Below are 25033 nucleotides of genomic sequence, written 5' to 3' on the forward strand. Positions count from 1 at the left end.
CGGTGTGCTGGTCTCAGTGTCGTGGTGTGGTCGGGTCTGGCGCTGGGTGAGGATAATACACTTCAGCCCTCATTCCATCATCTCCTCGCCGGGCACCCTGGGAAAGTAGGCCACGACGCCATGCCTCATTGGGCCATAGTCCCCAAACACACACACACCCACACACACACACACACACACACACACAGGGAAGACGTATACCGTACACAAAATGCATCTATATACACCCCCGCAATCACACATGCAGACACACACACACACACACACACACACACACACACACACACACACACACACACACACACACACACACACACACACAGCACCCAGGGCCAATGACAGGCATGACTGGTTGAGTGGATGTGCCCGTTCTACCACTCTAATGCCCCTTTCTCCTGGCGCATTAGTCTGACTGTGAGCGTGCTCACTCACCCACATGCCAGCCTGGCACAGAGAGCTGGGACCACCACTGGAGGCAAGACCCCCTGGGAGAGGGAGGGCAGAGTGTGTGTGTGTGTGTGTGTGTTTGTGTGTGTGTATGTGTGTATGTATATATGTGTGTGTGTGTGTGTGTGCGTTTGTGTGTGTGTGTGCTTGTGTCAGTATTGTATGTGCATGCGTGTGTGCGTACGTGTGCATGTACAATAAACATGTGTGTGTGTGTGTGAGTGCACGCACGTGTTGTTTTTGCATCCTTGTGTTGTGTTGCCGGGTGTGAACAGACTTGGTTCCACCAGAGAGAGCGGACGGGTGGGCAGGCGAGGTGGTGTGTTTGTGTGTGTGGGGGGGGGGGGGGGGGGGGAGGGGGGGGGCTCCTGTTCCAGCTTGATAAGAGCAGCCCAGGAAAATAAGCTCCACTCACTCTGAGCACCATCAAATGAGAATACTTCCACTCCAGGAAGGGGGGCCTGGAGTCTGGAGCTAGCGGGCCAGCATTACCTTCACAGGAGGTGGGCCTGGAGTCTGGAGCTAGCAGGCCAGCATCACTGTGTCAGGCTAGAGGCTAGCCGCAGTAGTGTAGCTAACCGTTAGGATATTAGCGCTAGAATGTAGATAGCCTACTGCACACACACGAAGAGGGACCTCAGAGAGGCTGAGACAAACAGTCTATATGAGACTGGTTCGTGTTTGGGGTGATGGCTGGAGATGTGGGCCATCTGAGCCACTGTAGGGGTAACTGTATGGAGCATTAGGCTCTACTGTACATCGCAGGGATAAAACAGTACCCAATACTGACCTGTTGGACAGTAGGGGTGGGTTTTTGCCATTTTGTAACCCTCTCCAGGTCACTGCAGCGAGAAGTGTCATCATACTGTAGCTCCTGTCCAATCCATAATGGTGTCAAGACCATGGCATCTGTCCCAGGGTGCTTAGCCAAGCTGGCCTTGTTTGGCTCTCTGTCCAGTCGGTTTTGTAAGCAGTGATTAGGAGGGCGGAAGTTGCCTCATAGGCTGCCCGGGCTGATTAAAATAGATCTTGAAACTGGCAAAGAGCGCCAGTTCCTTGTTTGTTGTTCAACATGGTGCACCAGAGGAAAGAGAACTATCTAGAGGAAATCGATAGACGGGATAAAGGAGGTCTAAATCTAGTGTTGTGCAAATGTGACTGAGGGGAAAAGGTAGAATTGGGGTGTGATGAGGTCATGGCTGGGAGGAAATAAAGGAAGGAGGGGGAGTGTGTGGTCATGTTTTGCTCACACTCTCTCTCTCTGTCTCTCTCTCTCTTTAGCTTTCTCTCTCGCATAGATTGCTACTCATTCTCTCTTACTCTCTATTTCGCTCTCTCTCCTTCAATATGGCAGACTTTGCTTGAATAAAGAGTTCAGAGTCAAATGGGGGGAGGATTGGCTGCTCAACACACACACACACACACACACGCACTCACGCACGCACATACACACACGCGCGCGCGCACACACACACACACATGCTTGTGCACACACTTAAACCTTAAGGCAAAACAGGATCAGTGACTGTGTACAACAGAGGGAGTGTGATATCAGATGAAATCCTTTGAAGTTTTCCGATCTGCTCCTGACTCACAAAGATACAAAGACATCACCGTTCTATTAATGATACCAACATCCCATACAGTCCAAAGATTAAAGCTGCAATCATTGATTTTATTCACATTGTCAAAACTAATTAAAACCACCTGATATCAGATTGTTTTACTGAGCCTTTGCGTCTTAGTAGTGTTCAATGACTCATCCCTACCGGTGGCCTGTCTGTTGTTATTCCAGCATTTCTACCTGTGCTGTCAATATTCAATATCCAGCCTGTGCCTTTGCTCCGCCTCCCTGCCTTATACAACTCTGGCTTTTTGTTTCAGTCATTTTGTTTGTAAACAAGTCTCTTACTTCCATCTAGCGGAATTTATTGGTAAAACAAAATCAATGATTGCAGCATTAACCCCCCCCCCCCACACCACAAAAAAAGAAAGATGTAGTCCAAGATGTACAGATGTGGGAACATAAGAATGTAACTTGACCCGCGGTATTCTAACAGGCGCTTTACGGCATTCCGCACCACCGCTTGCCTGCCCATAGGGGCGCAGTAATACCACTCATTGACCCATTGCTGTAGCTCATCTCGCACATTAGATGAGCCTACCGTTCTTAAACTCCTTGTTCTCTGTCTGGTTGTAATTTAATTATTACGAACAAAGCCTATCTATTTATAGTTTCTATCTCTGTAACTGTCGCCGGGTCTATATCTGTTAACTGTCGGGACAAGTAGAAGTTTAATACATTAGGCTAACTGAGTGTTCTCATATGGAACATGGCAGGACGAGTAAGATGGCTAACGGAGATGACCAGAGATGTGTTTGAAATGGTTCACTCACTCCCTATTCCCTATTACCATGGATGTATTGAGTGCGACTCATAGTGAACTACATGGGGAATGATTTAACAGTTTTGGGACACTACATGGAATGTAACTGCGTAAGATTTTCATGACTCAAACAAGCAGACGCGCCGATCACTGATGGCAGCAGGTTGAAATATCAGGTAGTATTCAGGTTCCATGTTTAGTTGAATGATAAATCCCATATAAATGGTTGGAATTCTAATGATGTGCAACCCTACTAACAAAGTGGGTTGCAGCAACGTTGCACATAAGTTGTACTTAGGTAAGTTGCAACGTTACCATCAGGCGATGTTGTGACAACGTCCATCTAAGGTCGAAAATAACTTTACCCTCCTAAGTCTAATTAGACTTTTCTGCAACGTCGCAGAAACATTGGCAATATGGGTCCCTGCAACGTCATTACATAACGTTGGATTAAAGTCCTATTAGGCTAGCAATCGGGCTATCCCGTGACGTCACTGCTTGCTGGTTCACAGTTAAAGTAGGCGGTTCTTTGCCAAACTGCTCCTGTATTATTATTTTTTTTTTAATTTTCGCTTATATCCTTTATATTGTACTGTATGTTGAGGTTAATAACTCATCTTAGAAATGTTATTGATTGTATATTTTCCTGTTTGTTATAAATTGAATGCTTTTTCAATTATTAAAAAAAATTCTACTAACTTCTCGGTGTCGACCAAGATATCAATTTTCAAAAGACGTGTCGAGAAATCCCATTAATTCTCTCGGCATTATGGAACGCTTCCACTAGGGGGCGATGAGATTACTTTCCCTCCCTATAGATGGGTTCGCCGCCTACGTCACAGCAGAGCGAGCACGCAGCCTCTTGGTAAAAAGGCAAACGAACTCGCCACAGTAGCCAGGAGCTCCGTTTCATGTAGCTAATTATGCCTCAAAGCTGCTGTGCTGTGAACTGTACAAACAGAAAAGAACAAGATGATGGCCTCAGATTCTTCAGCATCCCCTTGAGATGTCACCCTTTTCAGAGGAACCACCGAAAGCTGTGGTTTAAAGCCATAAAGAGAACAGATTGGGGACCAACAAACACTTTTTTGTGTGGTGCGAACTTCATCTCTGGTAAGTTATCTAGCTAACGTCACCTCGGGGGTTTTTTCTCATCAAATTACATTGATTTGACTGTTGGTTTAGCAATTTATTTGTTTACTTACCGGTAATATAGTATTTAAGTAAACAGAAGTAACTCATAACCTGCACGCTAAACTAAGTTCAGGAATTGGAAGCCCAATGATAGCTAGCTAACGTTAGCTAGTGCTAGCTAACACGCTACCTAGTGCTAGCTAGCTAAGTCAAGGCCCGAACTTGACTAACGTTTAGACAATATTGCAAATACTCCGACAAACTATTGCAAACCTTTTTTCTGTTACTGCTGGCTTTGTGTTCGCCACGAACATTTGCAGAAACATAAGCGAACGGTCTGAGATGTTAAGTTTTGTGTTAGTTAACGTTACTCTAAAATGGCCGCTGGACATGTGAATTGTTTGTTTGACTGTGCTGAATTTGAGACTCACATTGGGAGCTCGCTCGTGTCAGGCTTTCTAAGGCCATCACGAATCTTAGGCTAATTTTACATAGGCAAAGGTGAAGGCGAAGCCAAGATAATGCTTTATATATTTTCCATTTGTCTGGAAAGTGGGAGATTGAGAACAATGCCACCCACGAGGTACAGTAAGCGGGGTACCATGGACAATAACGTTAGCTCGAAACAAAGATGGAGGCAGCTTTGTTTGCCACATTAGTAGTATCGGTGTGTATTGTTGGAGTTCACGAGTCAAAAACAGGTGTTCCTGTTAAAACTGCGAGTAGTAACGCGTGATTCACGGGCCTTATACATTTAATCTGTGCTCTGCAGTGGCTAATGCCTAAACTAGCTTCATGTTTCCCACACTGATGATTGACCGCCATTGACCGCATCTGTCCTGGGCAGATGCCGGCAGAGAATTTAAAAAAAGAATAGTATAGAATAGACGTGTCACTAATTACTTATCGGCTGTAATGACTTGTTGAATTGTTGTTTTAGTCGCTTCTTCCCCTCTGCCTACTTTCCCATAGGGTCCTTATGTGTTTAGAAACTTAATATTTTTTTGTTTATTGGGCAGACTGTATTACAGTGTGGAGTTTCTGGGGGAGGACACTTGTGTCGGTTGTCCCAGTATCCTGGCTCTCCAAAAAGGATGGGGTAAGAACATGTTTGTGTGAACAATGTTTCTGATTGGTGTGCTACTTTTCAATTGTACAGGGAAGCGGGTACTAATGGTTTCACTCACAGTTGCAGATGTTTTCCTGGCCAATGAATGAGTCAGCCAACGGATAAAGAGCTGTGTGGAACCTAACCCTGGCTGGGCGCTCCACAGAGTCCGGGTTTTCCCAAAGTCCACAACTGGTACTGTTTGCATTTTAAGCTATTAAAAAATACTGATGGGGGGGGGGGGGGGGGATCATGACTCATTATTCTGAGGAAAAAAGGATGGCTGAAATGTATTGATTATGGTACTTTATGCACACAGATCATTACGAAGGTGCCAGGCTCATGGCAAAAGTCTTTGAGCAGCAGTCGTCAATGGACGAGTGCCAAGACGTTCGAAAGAGACGGCGCAACACACGCTATCACTCCAGTGACGAAGGTAATATACTATTACAAGTGCATTCAACAGTCCCAAAAGAGTAGTACTTTTGAAATCGAGTAATCTGAGCTAATATACTGATATTCCACTAGATATTCCAAGCCCCGGGCAGCCATTGGTCCCCACAATGCAGGCCAAAGACGGTATGCCAGGTGCCGGAGTTGAAAGGCCTCTGCCAGCTGTCCAGTACAATCCACTTGTGCTGTACAATCCAGGTATGCATGTTTGAGTTGAAATGAAATGTCTATGCCTATTTGCACACTGATAGTTGGACTATTTTTTATTTATTTTGAATACCATTTTACTCATCTTGCAGATTTTCGTAGCTCGTCCCATGTGAGCGAGCGGGGCACAGACCCCAGGTATAGCACCCCAGCCAGACCAGGTAAGAGTGGCATGTACTGCTGTGGTGTTGTCTACCTGTCATGTCTTTATTTAGTTCCCCTCCAAATGCCAGAAGCCAAAGCCAACACCATAAAGCTTCCTGCTAATCCCTTTAGGTTTTCAGTTAGCTCTGTGATTGGCTTTTTTAGATTGAATACCATTGTACTCATCTTGCAGATTTTCCGAGCTCATCCCCTGTGAGCGAAAACCACATGAGCCCAGGCCTCATGTTTAGCACCCCAGCCAGACCAGGTAAGAGTGGCATGTACTGCTGTGGTGTTGTGATGTCTACCTGTTAATGTCTTAATTTATTTTCCTTCAAATGCCAGAAGCCAAAGCATGCTGCCAACACCATACAGTTTCCTGCTAATCCCTTTCCTTTATCCCTTTTGGTTTTCAGTTAGGTCTGTGATGCCGTCGCCCAAGAAAACGGCTCCAGCACCATTGACTCCATGTACCCCTCTACCGAATCGATGCTGCTCTGCAGATGCTGGTATGGAACTACTTCATGTTGCATGCAGGGATATATTTTGAGTTTCATTTAGTTTTATGTCAATGTACTTATAGCCACATCTGTGTTTATCTAGATTTCCAGAGGTCTGTACATCAGCAGTTCTCAGACTTGCGGGAGCAACTCCGTGAGCTTGCACAGAGTGTGAGGGAACTGGCCCAGAGCATGCGGCCTGGGAGTCTGGAGCCCAGGGAGAAGTGCTGGATGTACTGGACCCTGCCCAAACGGAGGAGGAGCTGCAGGTCTTTGAGGCCAGGTTGAAGGACCGGGAACATCAGAGGAAGTTGGTGAGTGTCTGCAGGGCAGAACTTTGTCTTATTTTTGCAGGGAAGGATACAGTAAATGACTGTCTTTGTTTTGCAGACACAATACCTAGGTGCCATTGGTGGCAGAGACTTGGCGGACACAGTCCGGCGGGTGCTGTCAGCTGTTGCTAAACATGCAGTGTGGAGCGCCTACAGTGTGCACGGGAAGAAGGGGAAGAAGCCACTGAAGAGTATGACACTCTTCAATGTTCTAACACGTAAGAAATGGTTAATATTTTTAATATTTTTTAATACATCGTCTTTGTTCCATGACCGATGTGAATTGAAACCATTACCTTTCTTGTTAACTTAAAGGTGCAGTTACGGTGCAGTTATGGTCTCCATGCCGAAGGCTACGATGGCGGAGGTGGCCGCCCAGCTGCAGGAGACATTAAAACATGCCCCTGCTAAATGCAGAAGGGTAAGTGATGTCTTTTTTTTTTGGCTTCTCCTACCCAGTGACACTGCATGGTTCCAAAGATTGTGTACCACTTTTTTGTGCATGTATGTGCGTTGTGTATTTACGGCCATTTCATTATGTCTTTAGGTATCTGCAGAAGTCCGTCTGAGCACAGCCCATCCAAGAACAGTCCATCTGAGCACTCCCCAGCATTCTGATGAGGAAGACTTCACTTCCTAGCTGCCCCCCAGCCCATCTGACGCCCACCCGCAGCCCATCTGAGCACAGCCCCCCCCCCCCCCCCAGCCTATCTGAGCACAGCCTGTCATTTTTTTTGTAAATAACTGTTTTTTTGTTTTGTTTTTTTTAAATCCTTTTTGTTTTTAAAACATGTTTATCATGTTGCAGGCCAGACATTGTGTGTACTTTTTTAATAAAATAAATTGATCTTAACTGTTAATGGGGTTGTGTCATAACTTTTGTACCATAATTTTGCTTGCTGCATTGACTATGACATTAATAGGCTCTTTGCACAAGCTCCACTACTTCCTGACACTCTACAGGCGTATTTCTTTCCTGTCCTATACTAGTGGATGGAAGTGATTGATCAGGTGTGCTGCACACCGGATACATCGCAATTGCTATCCAATAGTATAGGACGGTAAAGAAATATGCCTGTAGAGTTTCAGGAAGTAGTGGAGCTTGTGCAAGGAGCTGATTTGTTTTATAATGCAAATTATAAATGTAGCCAACGGAAGTGTAGACCACGTAGCGTTCTCTGCGCTACGATCGGATTGTTGCTGACGAATGACGACGACAATATTCTCGGCACCAACAACGATCGTAGCGCAGAGAATGTGAGCCGGAGAATAGCCAGTCTGCGCGCTGGCCTGTGCGCATGCGTGCTGGAGCAAGTGGGGAAAGGCGTGTAAAGATCATATTACAGAGGCTAAAGACCCCGTATTTGAAAACCACAACAATGCCTCGCGTTGAGGAATCTCAACTGTCGATTCATCCAATCTGATTGATGAAAACAACCGTTTATCGGCCGAAAATAGATTTTGAGAAACTGCATTCTCGGTGCCCCGATCACCGTCATTACATGGATATACTGGCTCGCGCTGGATTTTAAATTTCTTCTACAGGCCTCCGAACTACACAAAAGTGATCTCGGTGAGTCAAACTTCTTATAATATGTCGTAAATAAGGTCCAGGTTGTCAAAAACGAGCATTGCCCTTTAATGACATACTGAAATCATTTCCTGGTGAAAGCAGCAACAAGCCAAATGCTATTCCCAGCAAAGGAGCAAAGCTTGGAGGCCATGCAGCCCAAAACAGGTGGCTATTGAGGTTCCTGCCTATTCTAGTGCATGACAGAATTGAAGATGCTGACAATGCTGTATGGCAGCTGATACTTCTTCTGAGGGAGTTAGTTGAATTTGTCTGCGCACCTATCCTTTCAGAGTCTCAGATTGCGTACATGAAGGTACTAATTGAAGAGTATGTGGAAATGAGGCAAGAGTTATTCCCACATGTAAAGCTTAGACCAAAACACCACTATCTGCTTCACTATGCTGACTTGAGTTTACAGTTTGGACCACTCATACATACTTGGACCATGCGCTTCGAAAGTAAGCATAGCTATTTCAAAAGATGTATCAGGTCAAGTAGAAACTTCTGAAATGTGACTAAGTCACTTGCTGAAAGACATCAGTTGTTTCAGGCTTATCTGAGTCACGGCAGTTTATTTAGCCCCCAGATTCAGGTTTCAGACTCCACTAGCTTTTATCCAGAGCTCTATGGTGGTGGCATAAGGGCAGCAGTTGCAGACTTTGGACTTACCTCATGTAACTCAGTTGTCACAGATAAAGTCCAAGTTAAAGGCACTTCATATGCAAATGGTATGCTTGTCCTCCTGAGATATACCAAAAGACAACTACAGTTAGGGCAAATAGCGAGCATCGTTATCAAGAGTCCTACTTTTGCTGCGGGGGAAAAGTGCCAGCTGGGTTCCTGAGCTTGGAGTCTATGAAATCGATAAAAATAGTTCTGATGAGCTCATGTGCAAAAATCTTGACGAACTTAATGATTATGCTCCACTTTCCTTTTACCACATAGGTGCAAGATCACTCATCCCACTTAAGCATATGCCACTATGGAACTTGTAAAAGAATTAGTTCAGAAAGCTATGCCATCACTCAGTAATGATCTGATGGACTTACTCATGGCTGGACTGGAGGTGATTGGCGTAAACAGTGTAGATGACCTTAACTTCGTGAAGACTGAGGACATCAAAGGAATTCTGCCACTCATTCAGTGCAGGTACATTTTTTTGATTTCTAACCCTAATCCTTCTGCACTGTACTATAATCCATGGATTACCATGGTTATAGGCTTCTAATAGTTTTATTACCCTGCTCTAAATGTAACGCATTAGCCTGGATCCAGACCTTCGAATTTGCCCACTCCACTGAAGTTGATTGATTCTTGGTCTGGCATTGTTACCTGAAACAGCGGTTTCTCAGAGTAAAAAACGATCGGTTCAATGAGCGCCGTGGGGACGGTTAGAATGGAAGCAATGTCAGACTGAAGATCTCAACGGAGTGTAACGAGTTGACAATTCTGTCTAATATCAAGCTAGTATTTACTTAGTGTATTTGATTTTAATTTCTTTAGTAACCTTTTTATTATTACTAGTGCATAGTGCCCGTGGAGGCGTCGTGGTCTATCGATCAATCTAGCTATTTATCTATCTGATAGACATCTGAAATTTTGGCTCCTGAGCCCAAGTCCAAATGAATGGAGGTGAAGGTGCGGCCTTGTTTGGGCAGCTCTGTGGCGCCCCCCTTGGGTCGGAGCCGGCAGGGGGCGGTTTCGGTACACGTGGGGCTCTACCCCCGCACACCCCAGTCCAAATCCTGTGTCTTTAGCGCGGGGAGCTGGCTTTTGGAACAAGTTTTGTTTTGGTTCTGTGCGCGCGCACAGTTACGTCGAAACCTTTCTGCCAATCCAAACCGCGTGTCTCTATGACCTTCCCACGTGGAGATATGGCCGTTTCAATCCTGTGTCTTGTTTTGGCTCTGTGCGCGCATGTGCATGCGAGCGGGACATGTTTGGTATTGCTACGTTTGTTACGTTTCTGCCACGCGCTTTGGTGTGGCAGAAAGGTCTCGACGTAACGAACGCAGCAATACCAAACATGTCCCGCTCGCACGCACGTGTGCACACAGCCAAAACAAAACTTTGAGAGAAGAGTTTTGAAAACGGTACTATACCAGCATTTGAAAAAAACAATACTGTTTTGTTCAGAGAAGAGATGGCTGCAGCTTCAGCAGCAACACCTCAGCTAATTGACAAAGATGGGGCACAAAGTGCAATATGCTTTCGGCTTCAAAGTTGACGAAAATGGCGAGCCCCAAAACAGCAGCACCGCTGTGCAAGCGCTTTTTCAAAGTCTGTCTCGCGAAAGGAGGCAACACATCAAACCGACAGGTGACCGACAGAGACTAACGTTACATTCACTCCCATGTTATGTCCATGAAAGAAATACAGAGTGATTGAAATGCCTCTCCGCAGTAGTTATATTTAAGTGGAAGTGTAATTTTATAACATTGGCTTGTATTCTCTCTTTTTTAAGCATTAGTACCGTTTGGTACCGAGTACCGTAACACTTTGGTACCGATACCGAAACTCAAATTTTGGTACCGTGACAACACTACAGCTTCCTGAACATGGCCGCCCATTCACCTCCATTCATTTGGACTTGGGCTCAGGAGCCAAAATGTCAGTTTTAGATAGATAGATCGATCGATAGACCACGACGGCTCCACGGGCACTGTGCACTAGTGTCTTAAATTTTATATATAAATGTAACATTAGTCATGTCGTTAATTTTTGCTGATGTGTGTCATCCATAGGATCACAAGCTGTACTTGACCCCGCTTCGACACAGAATGTCCATCCGCCCCAAACACCACCTCCAACACCTGGTTCCATGGAGTATTCCCCATCCCGTGAGGCATTTGCTGTACCATGGCACAAAATGCCCCCAAACCTTATGCTTGCCTTGAGTGAAAAGAAAAGACCAAAGCCTAAGGAGAGACGAGAGCTGGTTCGCATAGTCACTGATGATGTACTCTGTAAAGAGCATGGAAGGCCTGGAAGAGGAAGGCTGCGGGAGATTGCCAAGCAGATAGTAGAGCAATATCCCTGCTCTTTCCAAGACAGAGAGCTCAATGGAACTAACATCATTGGAACAGGATATGATGCTCTCCTTGTACAGTTAGAAAACAGAGTCGAAAATGTTCGGAGGTCATTAACCCTCAGCTTAGCGAGGAGACCAGCAGAGGATGAAGATGCACATGCCATGAGGAAGAAGTCCACACATTCAGATCGTTATGGGTGTGTTGAGTGGCAGCCTGCTATTGAGGGTACAGCACAACTAGAATCTAAACAAGATGAATTGAAAAGTGCCTTCAAAATCCATCATCTTCAGGAGTCATCTGTTCGAAAATTTATGACCGAAACGTATTGCATCCAGCGTGCAACTATCAACAAAGGAAGCACTGTGAACACAGTACAGGAAGAGTGGCCCTTCCTTTTTGAAGCTGTTCACCTCTTTGATCACACATGTACCCTCCTTGGCTTGCCGCTGCAAACAAAGCTGGCAGAGGAATTGTCAAGAAAAGGAAAGAGCATTAAAGACTTCCTTGAATCAAAAGGGATGAAGATGCAACAAGATGAAGATCCAGTACAGCTGATTTCTGGCATTGCGAAATACTTCAAGGAAAATCCAGATCACCTTTTCTACCAAAACGAGGTAGGTATAAAAGATTCTCAGTGGTTCCTCTTCAGACTAATATCTCGTAGCGAAAATGTAGCTTTGCAAGGTTTAGGCTTAACTAATTGAATTCTTTCTAGTCATTTATGATGTAAGTATGTGTATGGAAAACACGGTATACAGTACATTGGAAACATAGTTCATGACATTCATACTGTTTCTTTGATGTTTTATTTTCAGGACTCAACTACTGCTGGACTGAGCATCCCAAGCACCTCCTGCATCCTCATCATGGGTTTGTAGTCAATAAAGTTTATTATTATTATTATATTAGTCTGTTGTATCATATTAACATATTATCTCGCCCCAGCTAACTTGTTTTCGCTTGTTTTTAGTTTTGCTGCTAAGACAATTAGATACTTTGGGACATACTTTTTTGTGCATTACTGAAAATGTCTGGAGTTTGCTGATTTGAAATGGTGCTCAGGACTATAGATTGGTGGGGACAAAATCTTAAAATGTATGTCAAATTTTGAGTCTGAGAAAAAATGTCAAGAGAAGAAAATGGTTGTTGAATATCTTTTCAAGGCATTTTATGCTTGTTATTACCAAAAACGGTATATGGTCAGATAGTCTCGCATAGCCAGACCTATCTCCACACTTCGTTTACGCTGTGCCAGCGCTGGAGAAAGGTCTAGAATAGAATAGAATCTAAAGTTTATTTCGCCATATATAACCAGTACAGGTACATTGGAATTCTTGTTATCGCTTGTCGTTACAATATCTTATCAGCACTAATCAATTCCTCATTCCAGTCCTAGGTAGCAGCTAGACATTATAGGGTTCCCAATCTGGCTATTTATTATCAGTAGTCTAGCAGTCTATCAAATTGACCCTCATCTACTTATTCCATCCAATCATGGATGACAGTGACTGTGACCGTAATATAGGCGGTACAATTATTAAAATTCATTAGGAGCTTGCGATACGTCCAGCTGTCCACTCTCCTGGCGACGTCTGGTTGGACTCATTACCATTCGGGGATAGGGGGGGAAAAATGCAGTATTTCTTTAAACCAATCACGATCGTCTTCGACAGAGCGGTTTCTAGGTTGTCGTTTCACGTGGTGTGGATTGAATCTGATTGTGTGGACAACAGATTTCGCCGCCACTGATTGGGCAGTATTAATAAATGAATGACAAGGCTTATCCCCAAAACCAGTTGAGTCAGCCTAATGGTCAGTAGAGAACCAAATTGTTTGAGTATGGAAGATTTAAACAACTGTGTTTGGAGTGGTTTTCTGAAGTTGACATGTAAGGTTTTTCTTTTTGTAATATCTCTTGTTTAAGGTGATCAGCGATTCAAGATTGCTGTCGATCAGGAAGTTGTTAATGACCACATCAACCGCTCTGTTGTGGCCCTGAGCTCAGTGTTAATTTCGTTGACGAGAACTATGACGAAAACTATTCGTCAACGGCATTTTTTAGGTTATCGTCACGAGATGATAACTAAATAAAAATGAATGTATGATGACAAAAACTATGACTATATCTATTCACATTTTCGTCAACAAATAAAAACTAGACTAAAATGGTTATGGAGGGACGTATGGGAAAAGTTCAAATCAGAATGTTGAGGTTCGGGGTGCGCAGTTGGATCATGGATGTATTAATAGAACGAGTTGGATGCAACCTACAGGTAGCCTGTGTGTAGACCTACATTTGAATAGTACCGTTGCCGGCCGGCGGGAAGTCAACTAACAGCATACGACTGCTGCGCCTGAACTGTTCAGTAAATTACCACAGTTCAGAAAGTCTTTGTCAACCTTCGCACACACCGGGAGAAAGAGGAGAGCAGACATCTGGATAAACTTCATATTTGATGCAAAGGAATACAAAACCATTTGTAAATCGTGTGGGGTGAAAATGACTGGCAAAAATACAACAAACTTAAAGCGACATTTGGAGAACAGTCATCCCGAAATTCACGAGAAGGTAAGCACCCCCCCACCCCCGGCTAACGTTACTGTATTAGCTAAAAACTGGTGTGTTTCTGAAATACTTCAAATACAATACAAGCTAAAAGAAACCAGTGCTTCACGTAGGTTTGTGGCGGGGGAGAACTGAAGTGTCTGATCATTGCAACGCTAACGTTAGTGGCTAGCTAATGTTAGGCACAGGTTAGCTAACGTTACACTGTGTAGCAACAAGTGGGGCTATGCTTGTGGCGGCTGGCGGGGGTATCTAGCGTTAGCTAGTCTGGGTAAGCTAGCTAAGCAACTACTGCTGCTGTCTAATGTTATATTGTAGCTAGATGGATAAGACACGAACAGTTAGCTACCTGGCGCCGCCATAGCCCCTCTCCTCCGGTGTGACGTTAGCTAGCCTGTGCCTGATGTTAGCTAGCTGACTAGTGCTGACATGATAATGTTATAGCTTGCTATATCAGGCACAAACACAGTTAGCATCAGCCTGGGGGAGAGGAATGCTTCATTATGAAACTGTCTGACAGAAGCAGCCACTTTCTGTCAGTCTGCCCCAGGGCAGCTGTGGCTACAGATGTAGCTTACCACCACCGGTATGACTGTCTGAATTAATACTGGACTCTGTAAAGCGCTCTGGGTTTCATGAAGGGCGCTATATAAATCCAACTTGATTGATTGATTGAACTAAGCCTGTTAAATTTGAGTTGTATAAATCTATGGTAGATTTTGTCGACTAAAATCGTAATGGTATTTAGTCAACTAAAACTAGACTAAAACTAAAACAAGTCAGATGACTAAAATATGACTAAAACTAAATGGCATTTTAGTCAAAAGACTATGACTAAAACAAAATCATAATTTGCTGTCAAAATTAACACTGCCTGAGCTACACTTTCTCTATGTTTTATGTCTTAAACATAAAATACCCAAAGGAGATGTCACTTACCCTGGAATTCATACAAAGGTAAGCAACCCATCGTTTATGTTTTGAAATGTTGTGTATAGTGCATGTTGTGTTGCTACAATCTTGAATCTTGCTTTCCCCAGGATGTAATAGCCTATATTGTAAGACATAGTTGAGCTGACAAGCTCATATGACTGAGATGCAAATGGCAAACATTGGAAACATAAATCGTAGCATTATAAATCAGGGATGTGATTTTTCCTGATTAAACAGGATTTCCTGCTTTTCTGACCCGATTGGCTGGACTTCACTGCTATGTTTTTATTCTTGTTATATAATTTCTCTTAAGACAGCCCTGTTCTGCTCCATCAGTGAGGTATAGGCTACTCAATGGTCACTCTTAAAGAACTTCAGGGTTCCCGTGCAGTGATGGGAGAACCTGCGAGAAGGCTATCATCTCTGCAGCACTCCATCCAGGCAGAGTCCGGGGTCCTGGAGTCACGACACTTTGAGATACTCTGCCGCTACTGAAGTTCATCATAAACGCCTGGTCTGACGAGTCGACTCTCAGCCAACTCGCTTTGTGCAGCGAACTCCGTCCAGACCAGGGTTCCTGGGCTGGTTTCAGGCTAGCAATGCTCTGGCTTTAGTCTAGCCATAATAGTTGACATGTTGTCGTTGGCCTTCCAGGTGAGCGGCTAGATTGATGGAGAGCTGGAGAGATGGTTGTTTTTCTGCCAGATTCTCACATCTTTGCACAGAAATTTGAAGCTCTTTTACAGTGATCGTTATGTAGCCAACCTTACTGAAGGTGGAGAAGAAAAGGGATGTCGACCTGAAGTGGAGGGTCCTGTGTTGATGTCATCATCAGATCTAAGAGAAATTATATAACACAAGAAAAACACAGCAGTGAAGTTATAGTCTAGGCACCAGAACTACTACAGAGAGCTGTCACTATGATAAAGTAGGCCTAGGCAAGTGCAAATATAAACTACTCCTAAAAACACACTCACGTATGCACACACATACACACATAGTTAGCCATATAACATGATAATATGATTAAATATACTCATGTCCTTGCATGCTCTGCACTCTGTATATTTTCCTGTTTTTTTGTCCTTTGCCAATCACATGCCTGATAAAACTAGAGAGGGGAAGATGACAGAAGTGGGAGCTAGGGAACACAAAGAGGGGCTAGAACTAGGGACACACTAAAACACAGGGAAGACAAGACCACGAACACAAGACAATACACACTAGGAACATCAACAACATACAGTACTACAGTAGTGACATATGTGCAGGCAAACCAGTGACAAGGTGCAGGCAGAACAACAGGTGACAGGTGTGCAAAAGTCTCTGGGGAAGTGCAGGGGCAGTCACTGTGAGGAGAGGCAGTGTTCAGAGTCCAGGGGCAGAGGTCCAGGCCGGGAACAGGGGGTGAGCAGGGCGAATCCGGGGCAGGGGCGAGGGTCCGGACTGGGAACAGTGGGGCAAGCAGGGCATTCCCGGCCAGAACCATAACACAAACTTGGGCAACCCAGTCTGTTCTTGGCAACATCTTTAATGGATACAACAACTTACAAATGTTAACTTGTTCTAGTAGTTCTGTTTTTTCATCTCTATTTAGTCTGCATGTTACTCTGTAGTCCAGTTTCATTTCATTACTTGTGTGGCAAAAAAAAAACTATCCATTTCCTTAAGAGTTTTCCTGGGAATAAATCCTGAACGAGGGTCAAAGGCTGACACGAAGGGAACAAAACAGCGACACATACCTCCAAGACTGCTGAAGTTCCTGTGTGAACTGAACAATTTCGAAAACCCATGGATGGACTGAAGGCTGTATTCAGTAGCTTGCTCACTGGTACACGGAGAGAGGTACCAAGAGCACACACACACACACACTCCTTTCCATATGTATGCACAGCTCTCTGCATCTGTTGTGTCATAGTTGTTCTTTCTGGTCAAGGGAGAGACCATGTGGTGTCTCTCTGTACAATATTAATTTAAACTCATTCTATTCTACCTTTAAAGCATGAAGTGCACCTAGCCCTGGTCCTAGAAGTAGACCATATGTTCTGAGTTCCATTTCTGCTGCACTGTTCCTCTACTGCTATTGTAGATATGATGCTTGTTTACTAATAACAATATGAAGATCATCAGTACTGTCTGAAAATTGACTCTTTTATAATTAGATTCTTATATAAGATAATTAGATTTTTATCTGTCAAAACACCCTGCTTGTTTACATAATGGTAATGGCACTTACATTCTAGACATTTTAGTCATTTTAGTCAATACCAAATTGTTCGGAGTTCCATTTCTGCTGCACTGTTCCTCTTGGACTATGAAGTGTAAAATGAAGTTTTTTATCTTACCAGCATCTTACTAGATATGCTTGTTTACTAATAACAATATGAAGATCATCAGTACTGTCTGAAAATTGACTAATTAGATTCCTATACTGTATAAGATAATTAGATTGTTATCTGTTAAAACACCCTGCTTGTTTACATAATGGTAATGGAACTTACATTTTAGACATTCTAGTCAATGCCAAGTTTTACCAAAATTCAAAGTAGTACATTTTGTACAAAGTGCCAATGAGACAATAAACCAAAGCAAGTTTTACTTGACTTAACATTGGTCTTGCCTCCATGTGTTTTTGTCGACAGTTGGAGATGCCGTTGAGGGGGTATATATAAATGTGACCAAGTGGCTTGACTTAAATGAATTGTTGTCATTTCAATGTTTTAGTCTGTTAACCTGTTTTGAAACTGCATTCATTGATTTTATTTTACCACTAGATGGCAATTTTCAGTAAATGCTACTGAGGATATGCTGTAATTTTACAGAAATGTCTGCTTTAGGATCGACGGACGTGTCCGTGAATGGTACAGAAGATACAGTATACTGTGAATTTACGGAATTATCCATTTTAGGATTAACGGAAGTGTCTGTGAATAGTACTGAGGATATACTGTGAATTTACAGAATTTTCTGTTTTAGGGTTGACGGAAGTGTCCGTAAACTTAACGGAAAAGGTACTGGTAATTTATTGCCAGGACATTATCCGTTTTTCTACGGAATTTTCCGTTTTAGGGTTGACGGAAGTGTCCGTAAATGGTACAGAGGATATACTGTGAATCTACGGAATTTTCAGTTTTAGGGTTGACGGAAGTGTCCGTAAATTTAACGGAAAAGGTACTGGTAATATATTGCCAGGACATTATCCGTTTTTCTACGGATTTTTTTTTTTACAGTGTAGGCCTATGAGAACGCAACGCTTTTTACGATAGGCTAGGCCTATGCGTCTTGTGATTGTACTGTAGCCTAGGCTACAACTTAAGGCTTATTAGGCCCTATTGAATTCCTTTTATAGCCTACTAGGCTACTCATTATTATCGAATTATCTAGTTGATATATGAATAAAACAACAAGCCGTTTTAATGGCTATGGGCTACTAGTTGTAGCTATACACGAGTTGATGCGCTCTGCTCTTACGCACGGTTGAGGCGGCAGCTCAAATACACTTCGCACATATCCTCTGCTATAGCCTCTCACAGACAGCTAGGTGCACTTCATGCATTGGTAGACAGTTCTGTTCTTGCTGCAGCTTGTCTTCACCATGCAGGTATTTTGGTGGGGGTATTCTTCTGTGGACACTGCGAGGGGCGCCGCCGGTGGCTGTTTGGACGCCAGAGCGCGCAGCTCTTCAGCCAACTGGAGATGTCGCGTCTGGGGAGGCTCTGCGTCTCTCCACCAGTCCCCAGCGAGTCCAAGCTCCCCCAATGAATAATACTTATTTATAATAGCCTACGTAGCGCGAAACTGTGCATATAATAGGCTGTAGCCAGCGCGAAACTGCGCATTCCCTATAGCCGTTCATGGAACGGCTGGCGGCCGGTATAAATAAATAAAAACATACACGATATTTTCTTATTTGAATGATCTTGAATATATATATATTCAAGATCATTCAAATAACAAAATATTGTGTATATTGTGCATGTGAACGCACTCACTGTCAAACCTGCCGCTATCTATGCACAAGATAGTTAATGTCCGGATATGATTGGCAATGAGTGATCTTTACTCATGGCGACTATGTCAATTTTGTATGGATCCACAAGTCGATCAAGCTTATTTTTTCTTTGTATCGTGCTGAAGCCATATAGCCTACTGCGCTCAGACTTGGCTACATTAGCTGGTGCCCCGTCTTCAAATTTACTTCCGGGGTTTACGAGTAGCCTAGCAGTTCAATGCGTTCCAGAAACAAAACGCAAAACCCCCACGTTCACCACATCTTTACTAACAAATATATTTACAATACTGTTATTTTGCGCATTTGACCTAACAGCCACCACGTCTTGACCTGACGTCAGTTACCGAGATAGGCTACTGTAGGCCTAGATATAGGTGTTCGTAATAATTAAATTACATCCAGATGGAGAAAACATGTGTTTGAGAACAAGGTAATAATAACAATTAAACGTTATTTGTATAGCACCTTTCATACAGATAAATTCAGCTCAAAGTGCTTTACAACAGAGCATTTAAATTAAAGAATGTGAAACTTAATGATGCTTCATTCATAGACTATAGGAGAAAAACACTGAGCCCAGCCTGCTAAATCTACTCAAAGACGCCACCTGGCGGTGATGCATCACTAAAACGAAATAACACCCGTCTGAAATCCCACGAGATTTCCAACGGGATTTCCCTGCCAAATACCGCGAAGGTGAAATGCTGCAGCATGTGACATTTCTAACTTCCCACATCTGTAGTCCAACAAAAAACTACAAGGCCCAGTGGACTGGATTCAGAGAGACTTACTTTTGACGGTGAGGTACATGGACTTGCTGACGTCGGCTCCCACGTCGTTGCTGACCTTGCACAGGTAGTAGCCGTTGTCCTCCTCCAGGACGTGCTTGATGAGCAGGGAGCCGTTGGCCAGCAGCTGGATACGAGAGCCTGTGTTGAGGGGGATGGGCTGGAACTGAGGGACCCCCGCGCCTGAGGAGAGAACAGGCAGGTCAGGAGCAGGGAGGAAAGACAGGGAGGGATTAGGGAGAGAGAGGAGTCAGTGAGGGGGAACAGAGAGAGAGAGGGGTCAAGGAGAAAAAAGACGTAGGGAAAGGGAAGGGACAGTTGACATGTTGGACGGATATGGTTTGAGGATTTTGCATGCATTAAGCGCTAGAAAAACAAATCTCCTCAACATTCCCTGTGCATCTTTCAATTAAGTTGAAGCAGTGAGTCTTAAATTTGGAAGCCCAACTGTGATTTTTTTTCTCCACATATCACCAGTGTTGTGAACAATTCCAAACTAAAAGTTACACGCACTGCTTGTTCAATGTTGTTGTGTGAATGAATTTCAAGTCTCAACAAAGTGTTCTGTTTTCCCCCTTGACTGTTGTTCTAAAAATTGTAGTTCGTTCTCATAGATCAGTCTGTTAGAACTACAAATTCCTCCGTGTGACATCACTTCCCTGTCCTCTTCCCCCTGAAACTATGTCACTTCCTTTTTCACTGTATAACCTAACGACCCCGTCCTCACGTGAACTCACTCTTGCCGGGATATCACTTCCTGTCTGGAGTCCGACTCTGCAGAGACGTAACAGAATAAAACTACTGTCTTTGTTTAAAACCAGCTTGATCGACCACTCAGCGTGTTCTTTGACTATCTAAACTAAAGCAAGTAAGATTTTCATTTACAGTTGTCTTATGTTTTTGTGTATACTGTAACAACGTTCTGTGGTTTAAGACAGTAAACAAGCTTCTTAACACTGCCTCTAAATCCCAGCCAGATGCTATGGAGAACGTAGCTAGCCGTTTAAATTAGGTAATCACTAGAATAATTGGACTGTAAAGTTCCAATTAACCTGATGCGCCAGATGGTTTGCATTTTTGAAAGTGATGCGCCAGATGGTTTGCATTTTTGAAAGTGCTTGACCTTTTTCAAACAGTTTCTAATGGAGACTTCCCAGATGGTTATGCGAAGCAAACCATCTGAGAAGTCTCCATTGGAAACTATTTGAAAAAGGTCAAGCACTTTCAAAAATACTTGGCAAGTTTTATACTGGATAAACCATCCATCTATCACCATCTATCACATACTAACTTCAACCGCTCCTTGCTGTCATCACACCTAAATCCGCCCAGCGTAGCTGTTTGTATTTCAAATTCCTCAGAACCAACACTGATTGACGAGATTGTTTTCTGATCTGGGACAAACGGATCTCTATGGAGAGTATCCAGATTGATTTGCGAGAGAAACCTTTCACATGCAAAACCCCTAGCTGTGATAACCTCATTTATAACAGGATGACATCTCCAGGAGGTCGACACCCCAGACTCTCAGTCTGGCCTACAGTAACTTTTCTTTGTTCCATTGTCCCTGAAACCTATTCAAGATTTACCGCCCTTTCTAATATCACGTGTCTCAACTCTTGACCATTGGTGATGATGTCTGCCATTTATTATGACGTGTACATATGGGTTAGCCAATCACATCCCTGGAAGCGTCATACCTGTGTATTGCTTGAATATAAGGCCGCACAACACCAGACTACTTCACTTCTGTTGGATACCACTCACGTGCGTTATCCTGAAGTCCTTGCGCTCGTATGTTTCCTCAATAAATCAGACTTAACCTCTTTGAGCGAACCTTGGCAAATATTTTACTTTCGATCAGATTTATATCCACAACAACAGACTGTTGCCAGTGCAGAGAGATCTTTCTCAAAACTTAAATTAATAAAGACATATTTGAGGAGCACAATGTCACAAGAGAGACTGTCTGGGTTATCATCCTTAGTATTGAGAGCCAACACGCGCGCAGTCTAGATCTAAAGAGTGTTACTGTATAGCCTACAGGACTTTGCGCAGAAGAATGCCAGGAGACGCACTCGTATAAAATAATAAGCTTACTACAACACATGTAGAAAGCAACTCTTGACTGCAGCCTCTGTAGCCTACAGGATATATTTTGTTTTTTTGTAGACAACTTTTCTTTGATATGTTTTGTGAACCATTCCGTTATGTGAACTCAAATGATAGGCTATAATGAATGTGCTACAATACCTTCCTATTATAATAGCCTAATACAGAGCCACTTGTTTGTATTTGTCAATGATGCCTGCAAAAATAAACTTTATTTTTTAAGTATTAAAGGTAGAATATGTAGTATGTGGATTATTTCCCCCATCTAGTGTCTAAAGATAAGAACTGCAACAACACAACGTACTGGTTGCCAAAATGCCAGAGAATGCATTGTTTCAGTCATACTGTGATAAGATCTTCACTCCGAGAGGAACATAACGTTACACTAATCAGTAATCACAATCAAGTATTTCAGAGTGCCATGTAATAAGTTACGTTAGATGCTGTAGTGTGGAGATAACGTTAGGTCTGGCTATGCAGATTCCAAGAAAGATAACGATAGCTAGTTAGCTAGCTTACCGGTCTAGTAGAAAAGTAGCCATGTCACCATGCGACTTTATCCCATGAAACTCCATAAACTCCGTCCAACGAGCAAAGGCTGGCCCGATATTTATCCGACTTTTGCTCCTACTTCGGTCACTGAGCTTTTGAGATTCGTATCGCATGGTTCGCCGGGGCTCAGGCGGAGAAGCAGGATGACAAAACTTGACCATTTTACCAAACGTTTAGCTGAAAAGAGTGAGCGGAAGTTTGCTGGCTACTGCTAATCTCACAGTGGTGAAGCTAGAATAGTACCTGGCAACCCAGCACGCAGTACCAACGCTGTAATACTATTGGCTGGTATGATATCAACAGAGTGTCATTGTCGGGCCTTCAAAATTTCATAATGTAATAATTTCAGACAAAATATAATTTTGTATGGAAAAGCAATACTTTTACTCTGCAGCCTTCGCAAAGCCCTATGGATGTATTATTTTTGAAAAAATGTTTATTTTAATCCACATATAACATATTTTACCTTTAAGTGGCCGCAATGTTTATCCCATGTCGCTCTGTGGTAGGGGCCTCATGGCCCGACCTGCGGGGGAGCCCCGAAAAATTGCGCAACGCCACTGGCTAGAATGCTTATTCTGAGTGGTATTTTCAGCAAAAAATACTCAAAGACATGTTTTGGGGACCTCATCCTTCAGGACTTCCAGTTTGTGCTCAGAATTCTTTTTCTGTCCTAGGCTAGCTGCATACAGTAGAGTGTTGCTGTTGCATGGGCAGTTATAGCCTACTTTGCCATATCAGGATCAAATTGCACTCAGCTGTAACACCGTATGGGCGTGTTTGCGCTAGAATATAATTAGCGCAACATGTGAGTAGGTCCTTAAGATGGAGTACACAGTGGGCATAAATGACACGCAGTTAATGGTGCTATTAGCGGCCGCAATCCATTCTTTGTGAATTTGCCCCATAGGCCTACTCAGAACAGGAAATCAGGACATGAATCATGGTGCGCTCATCAGGAAAAGGACATGTTGTATTCTGTCATTATTGCTGCCTAAGCATCTGTTGCAGCTATTGTTGGACAGTTTCATTCTAAAAGGGGTGAAATTACCTCAGTAAGAAACAGCTAATAGTGACCATGTTCAGGCCAAGGAGCTGCCTGGGAAGGGAATGCTCTCAGAGCTACTGTAGTTAAGTGGTCTACCTTTTCTGGCGGTAAAACCAGCATATTCCCACATGCTCATGGAGTATTAAACATATGTCGGAAATGGGCCAGCTATATTAGCATGCGCTAAAGTTAGCGTGTTAAGATAAGGCCCATTTAGCGAGCTGTGGGTTTTTGGTCCTAATTATAAATGCAGTCAAGTACCTCTGCTTAGCGAGGGGTCAAGTGGCAGTACTATTCCCACTCCTCAGCCTCGCAGACCGAGAGATAGGGGGGAGTGAGCAAGAGAGAGGACATGCTCTTGAATTAAGGGTTTTGCATATCCAATGAGAACTAGCCATTATGCTAATTCTGGCTGACCTTTCGTCGCCACCGCCCCTCACTGGCTCACCCGCCACATCACCGGGGCGTAGGAGCCAGGCTGCCTGGAACAACAGAACAACAGAGACTGACACACAAACCAGAGACTCCTGATGAAAGCGCCAAGCAATCACTCCGGCATCACCGTGGCGACTGGGGCCCCGTCAGACATAACTAATGAACCAAGGAGTCCTGAGTGTCTTACATCAAACCCAATCTCCTCTCCTTCTCAGGGAGCCCGAGACAGATCCTATCAAAGCCCAGACCAGGGCCCTCAAGCCATTGATCCCTGGACTGCTGCCCTTCACATCGCTTCCATTGATTGTCCGTCTGTCTCTCTGTCTGTCTGTCGGTCCATCCATCCGTCTGTTGGCCTGTGCCCATTGGGGGAGCTCTCATCCCTTGTTGTCATGGACGATGGAGCAGACACCTGGGGCCCTTCATGAACCAGCGGGGTCAAATGCTGTACCTCACCTGCTCACATACTGTACACACACACACACACACACTCCCATCTCTCGGGACCACTTTGACCATAGCCTCACTGATCGCTACCCACCACCCCTCAGCCAACAGCAGCTGCACCTGTGTCTGTGTGCATCACACACCTGCACATCTATCACATCACACGCATGGCTGTGGCGGAAACAGATGGTCGCCGACACCCGGCGTGGCTGCCCTCGCAAACAATGGCTACGAGAAGCACAGCAGCGAGATGAATATACGTCCATCTTATTTGAGACAAAATGATTGCCGGCGACTGATCACGCTGGTTTTCAGCTCTAACCAAAACCCGGTGGAAATCTGTTGCCGATCCTTGAATTTGCTCTAAAATAAGTAAAATGTAATTACAGTAATAGGCTGCTTCACGTGTGGTACACCTCTGTTTTCCTTTGCGTCATACCCTGTGGTGTGTGTCCGAGTATGTACTGTGTGTACCTTTGGAGTGTTTCCATACGATGGTGGGACGTGGGTAGCCCTCGGCCGAGCAGTTGAGGGTCACAGCCTTCCCATAGATGCCGTCCTGGTCCTCTGGCTGCACCACAAACTGGGGAGGGACTAGAGAGAGAGAGTGAGAGAGAGAGAGACAGAGAGAGAGAGAGAAAGTGAGAGAGAGACAGACAGACCGACAAAGAAACAACAGAGAGAGAATGTGAGAGCCATGAAAGAAACAACAGAGATAGAAAAAGAGAGAGAGATAGAGAGACAGAGAGAGAGAGATATACAGAGAGAGAGACAGAGAGAGAGATAGAGAGAGAGAGAGACCATAATGTGCAGGCCATAAAAT

General features: G+C 43.9%; 1 protein-coding gene across 1 annotated transcript in view; it reads right to left on the reverse strand.

The window, feature by feature from the left end:
• The window catches only part of dscamb (Down syndrome cell adhesion molecule b), a gene marked incomplete at both ends in the record, with an annotated part of 134654 nt that overhangs the window by 28507 nt on the left and 81114 nt on the right, over positions 1 to 25033 (reverse strand). The window contains 2 exon segments of the mRNA XM_084447812.1: positions 19620 to 19799; positions 24685 to 24804. Coding sequence (XP_084303938.1) covers positions 19620 to 19799; positions 24685 to 24804 — 300 coding nt within the window.

This window comes from Borostomias antarcticus (assembly GCF_949987555.1).
Source record: "Borostomias antarcticus genome assembly, chromosome: 1".
Lineage (NCBI taxonomy): Eukaryota > Metazoa > Chordata > Actinopteri > Stomiiformes > Stomiidae > Borostomias > Borostomias antarcticus.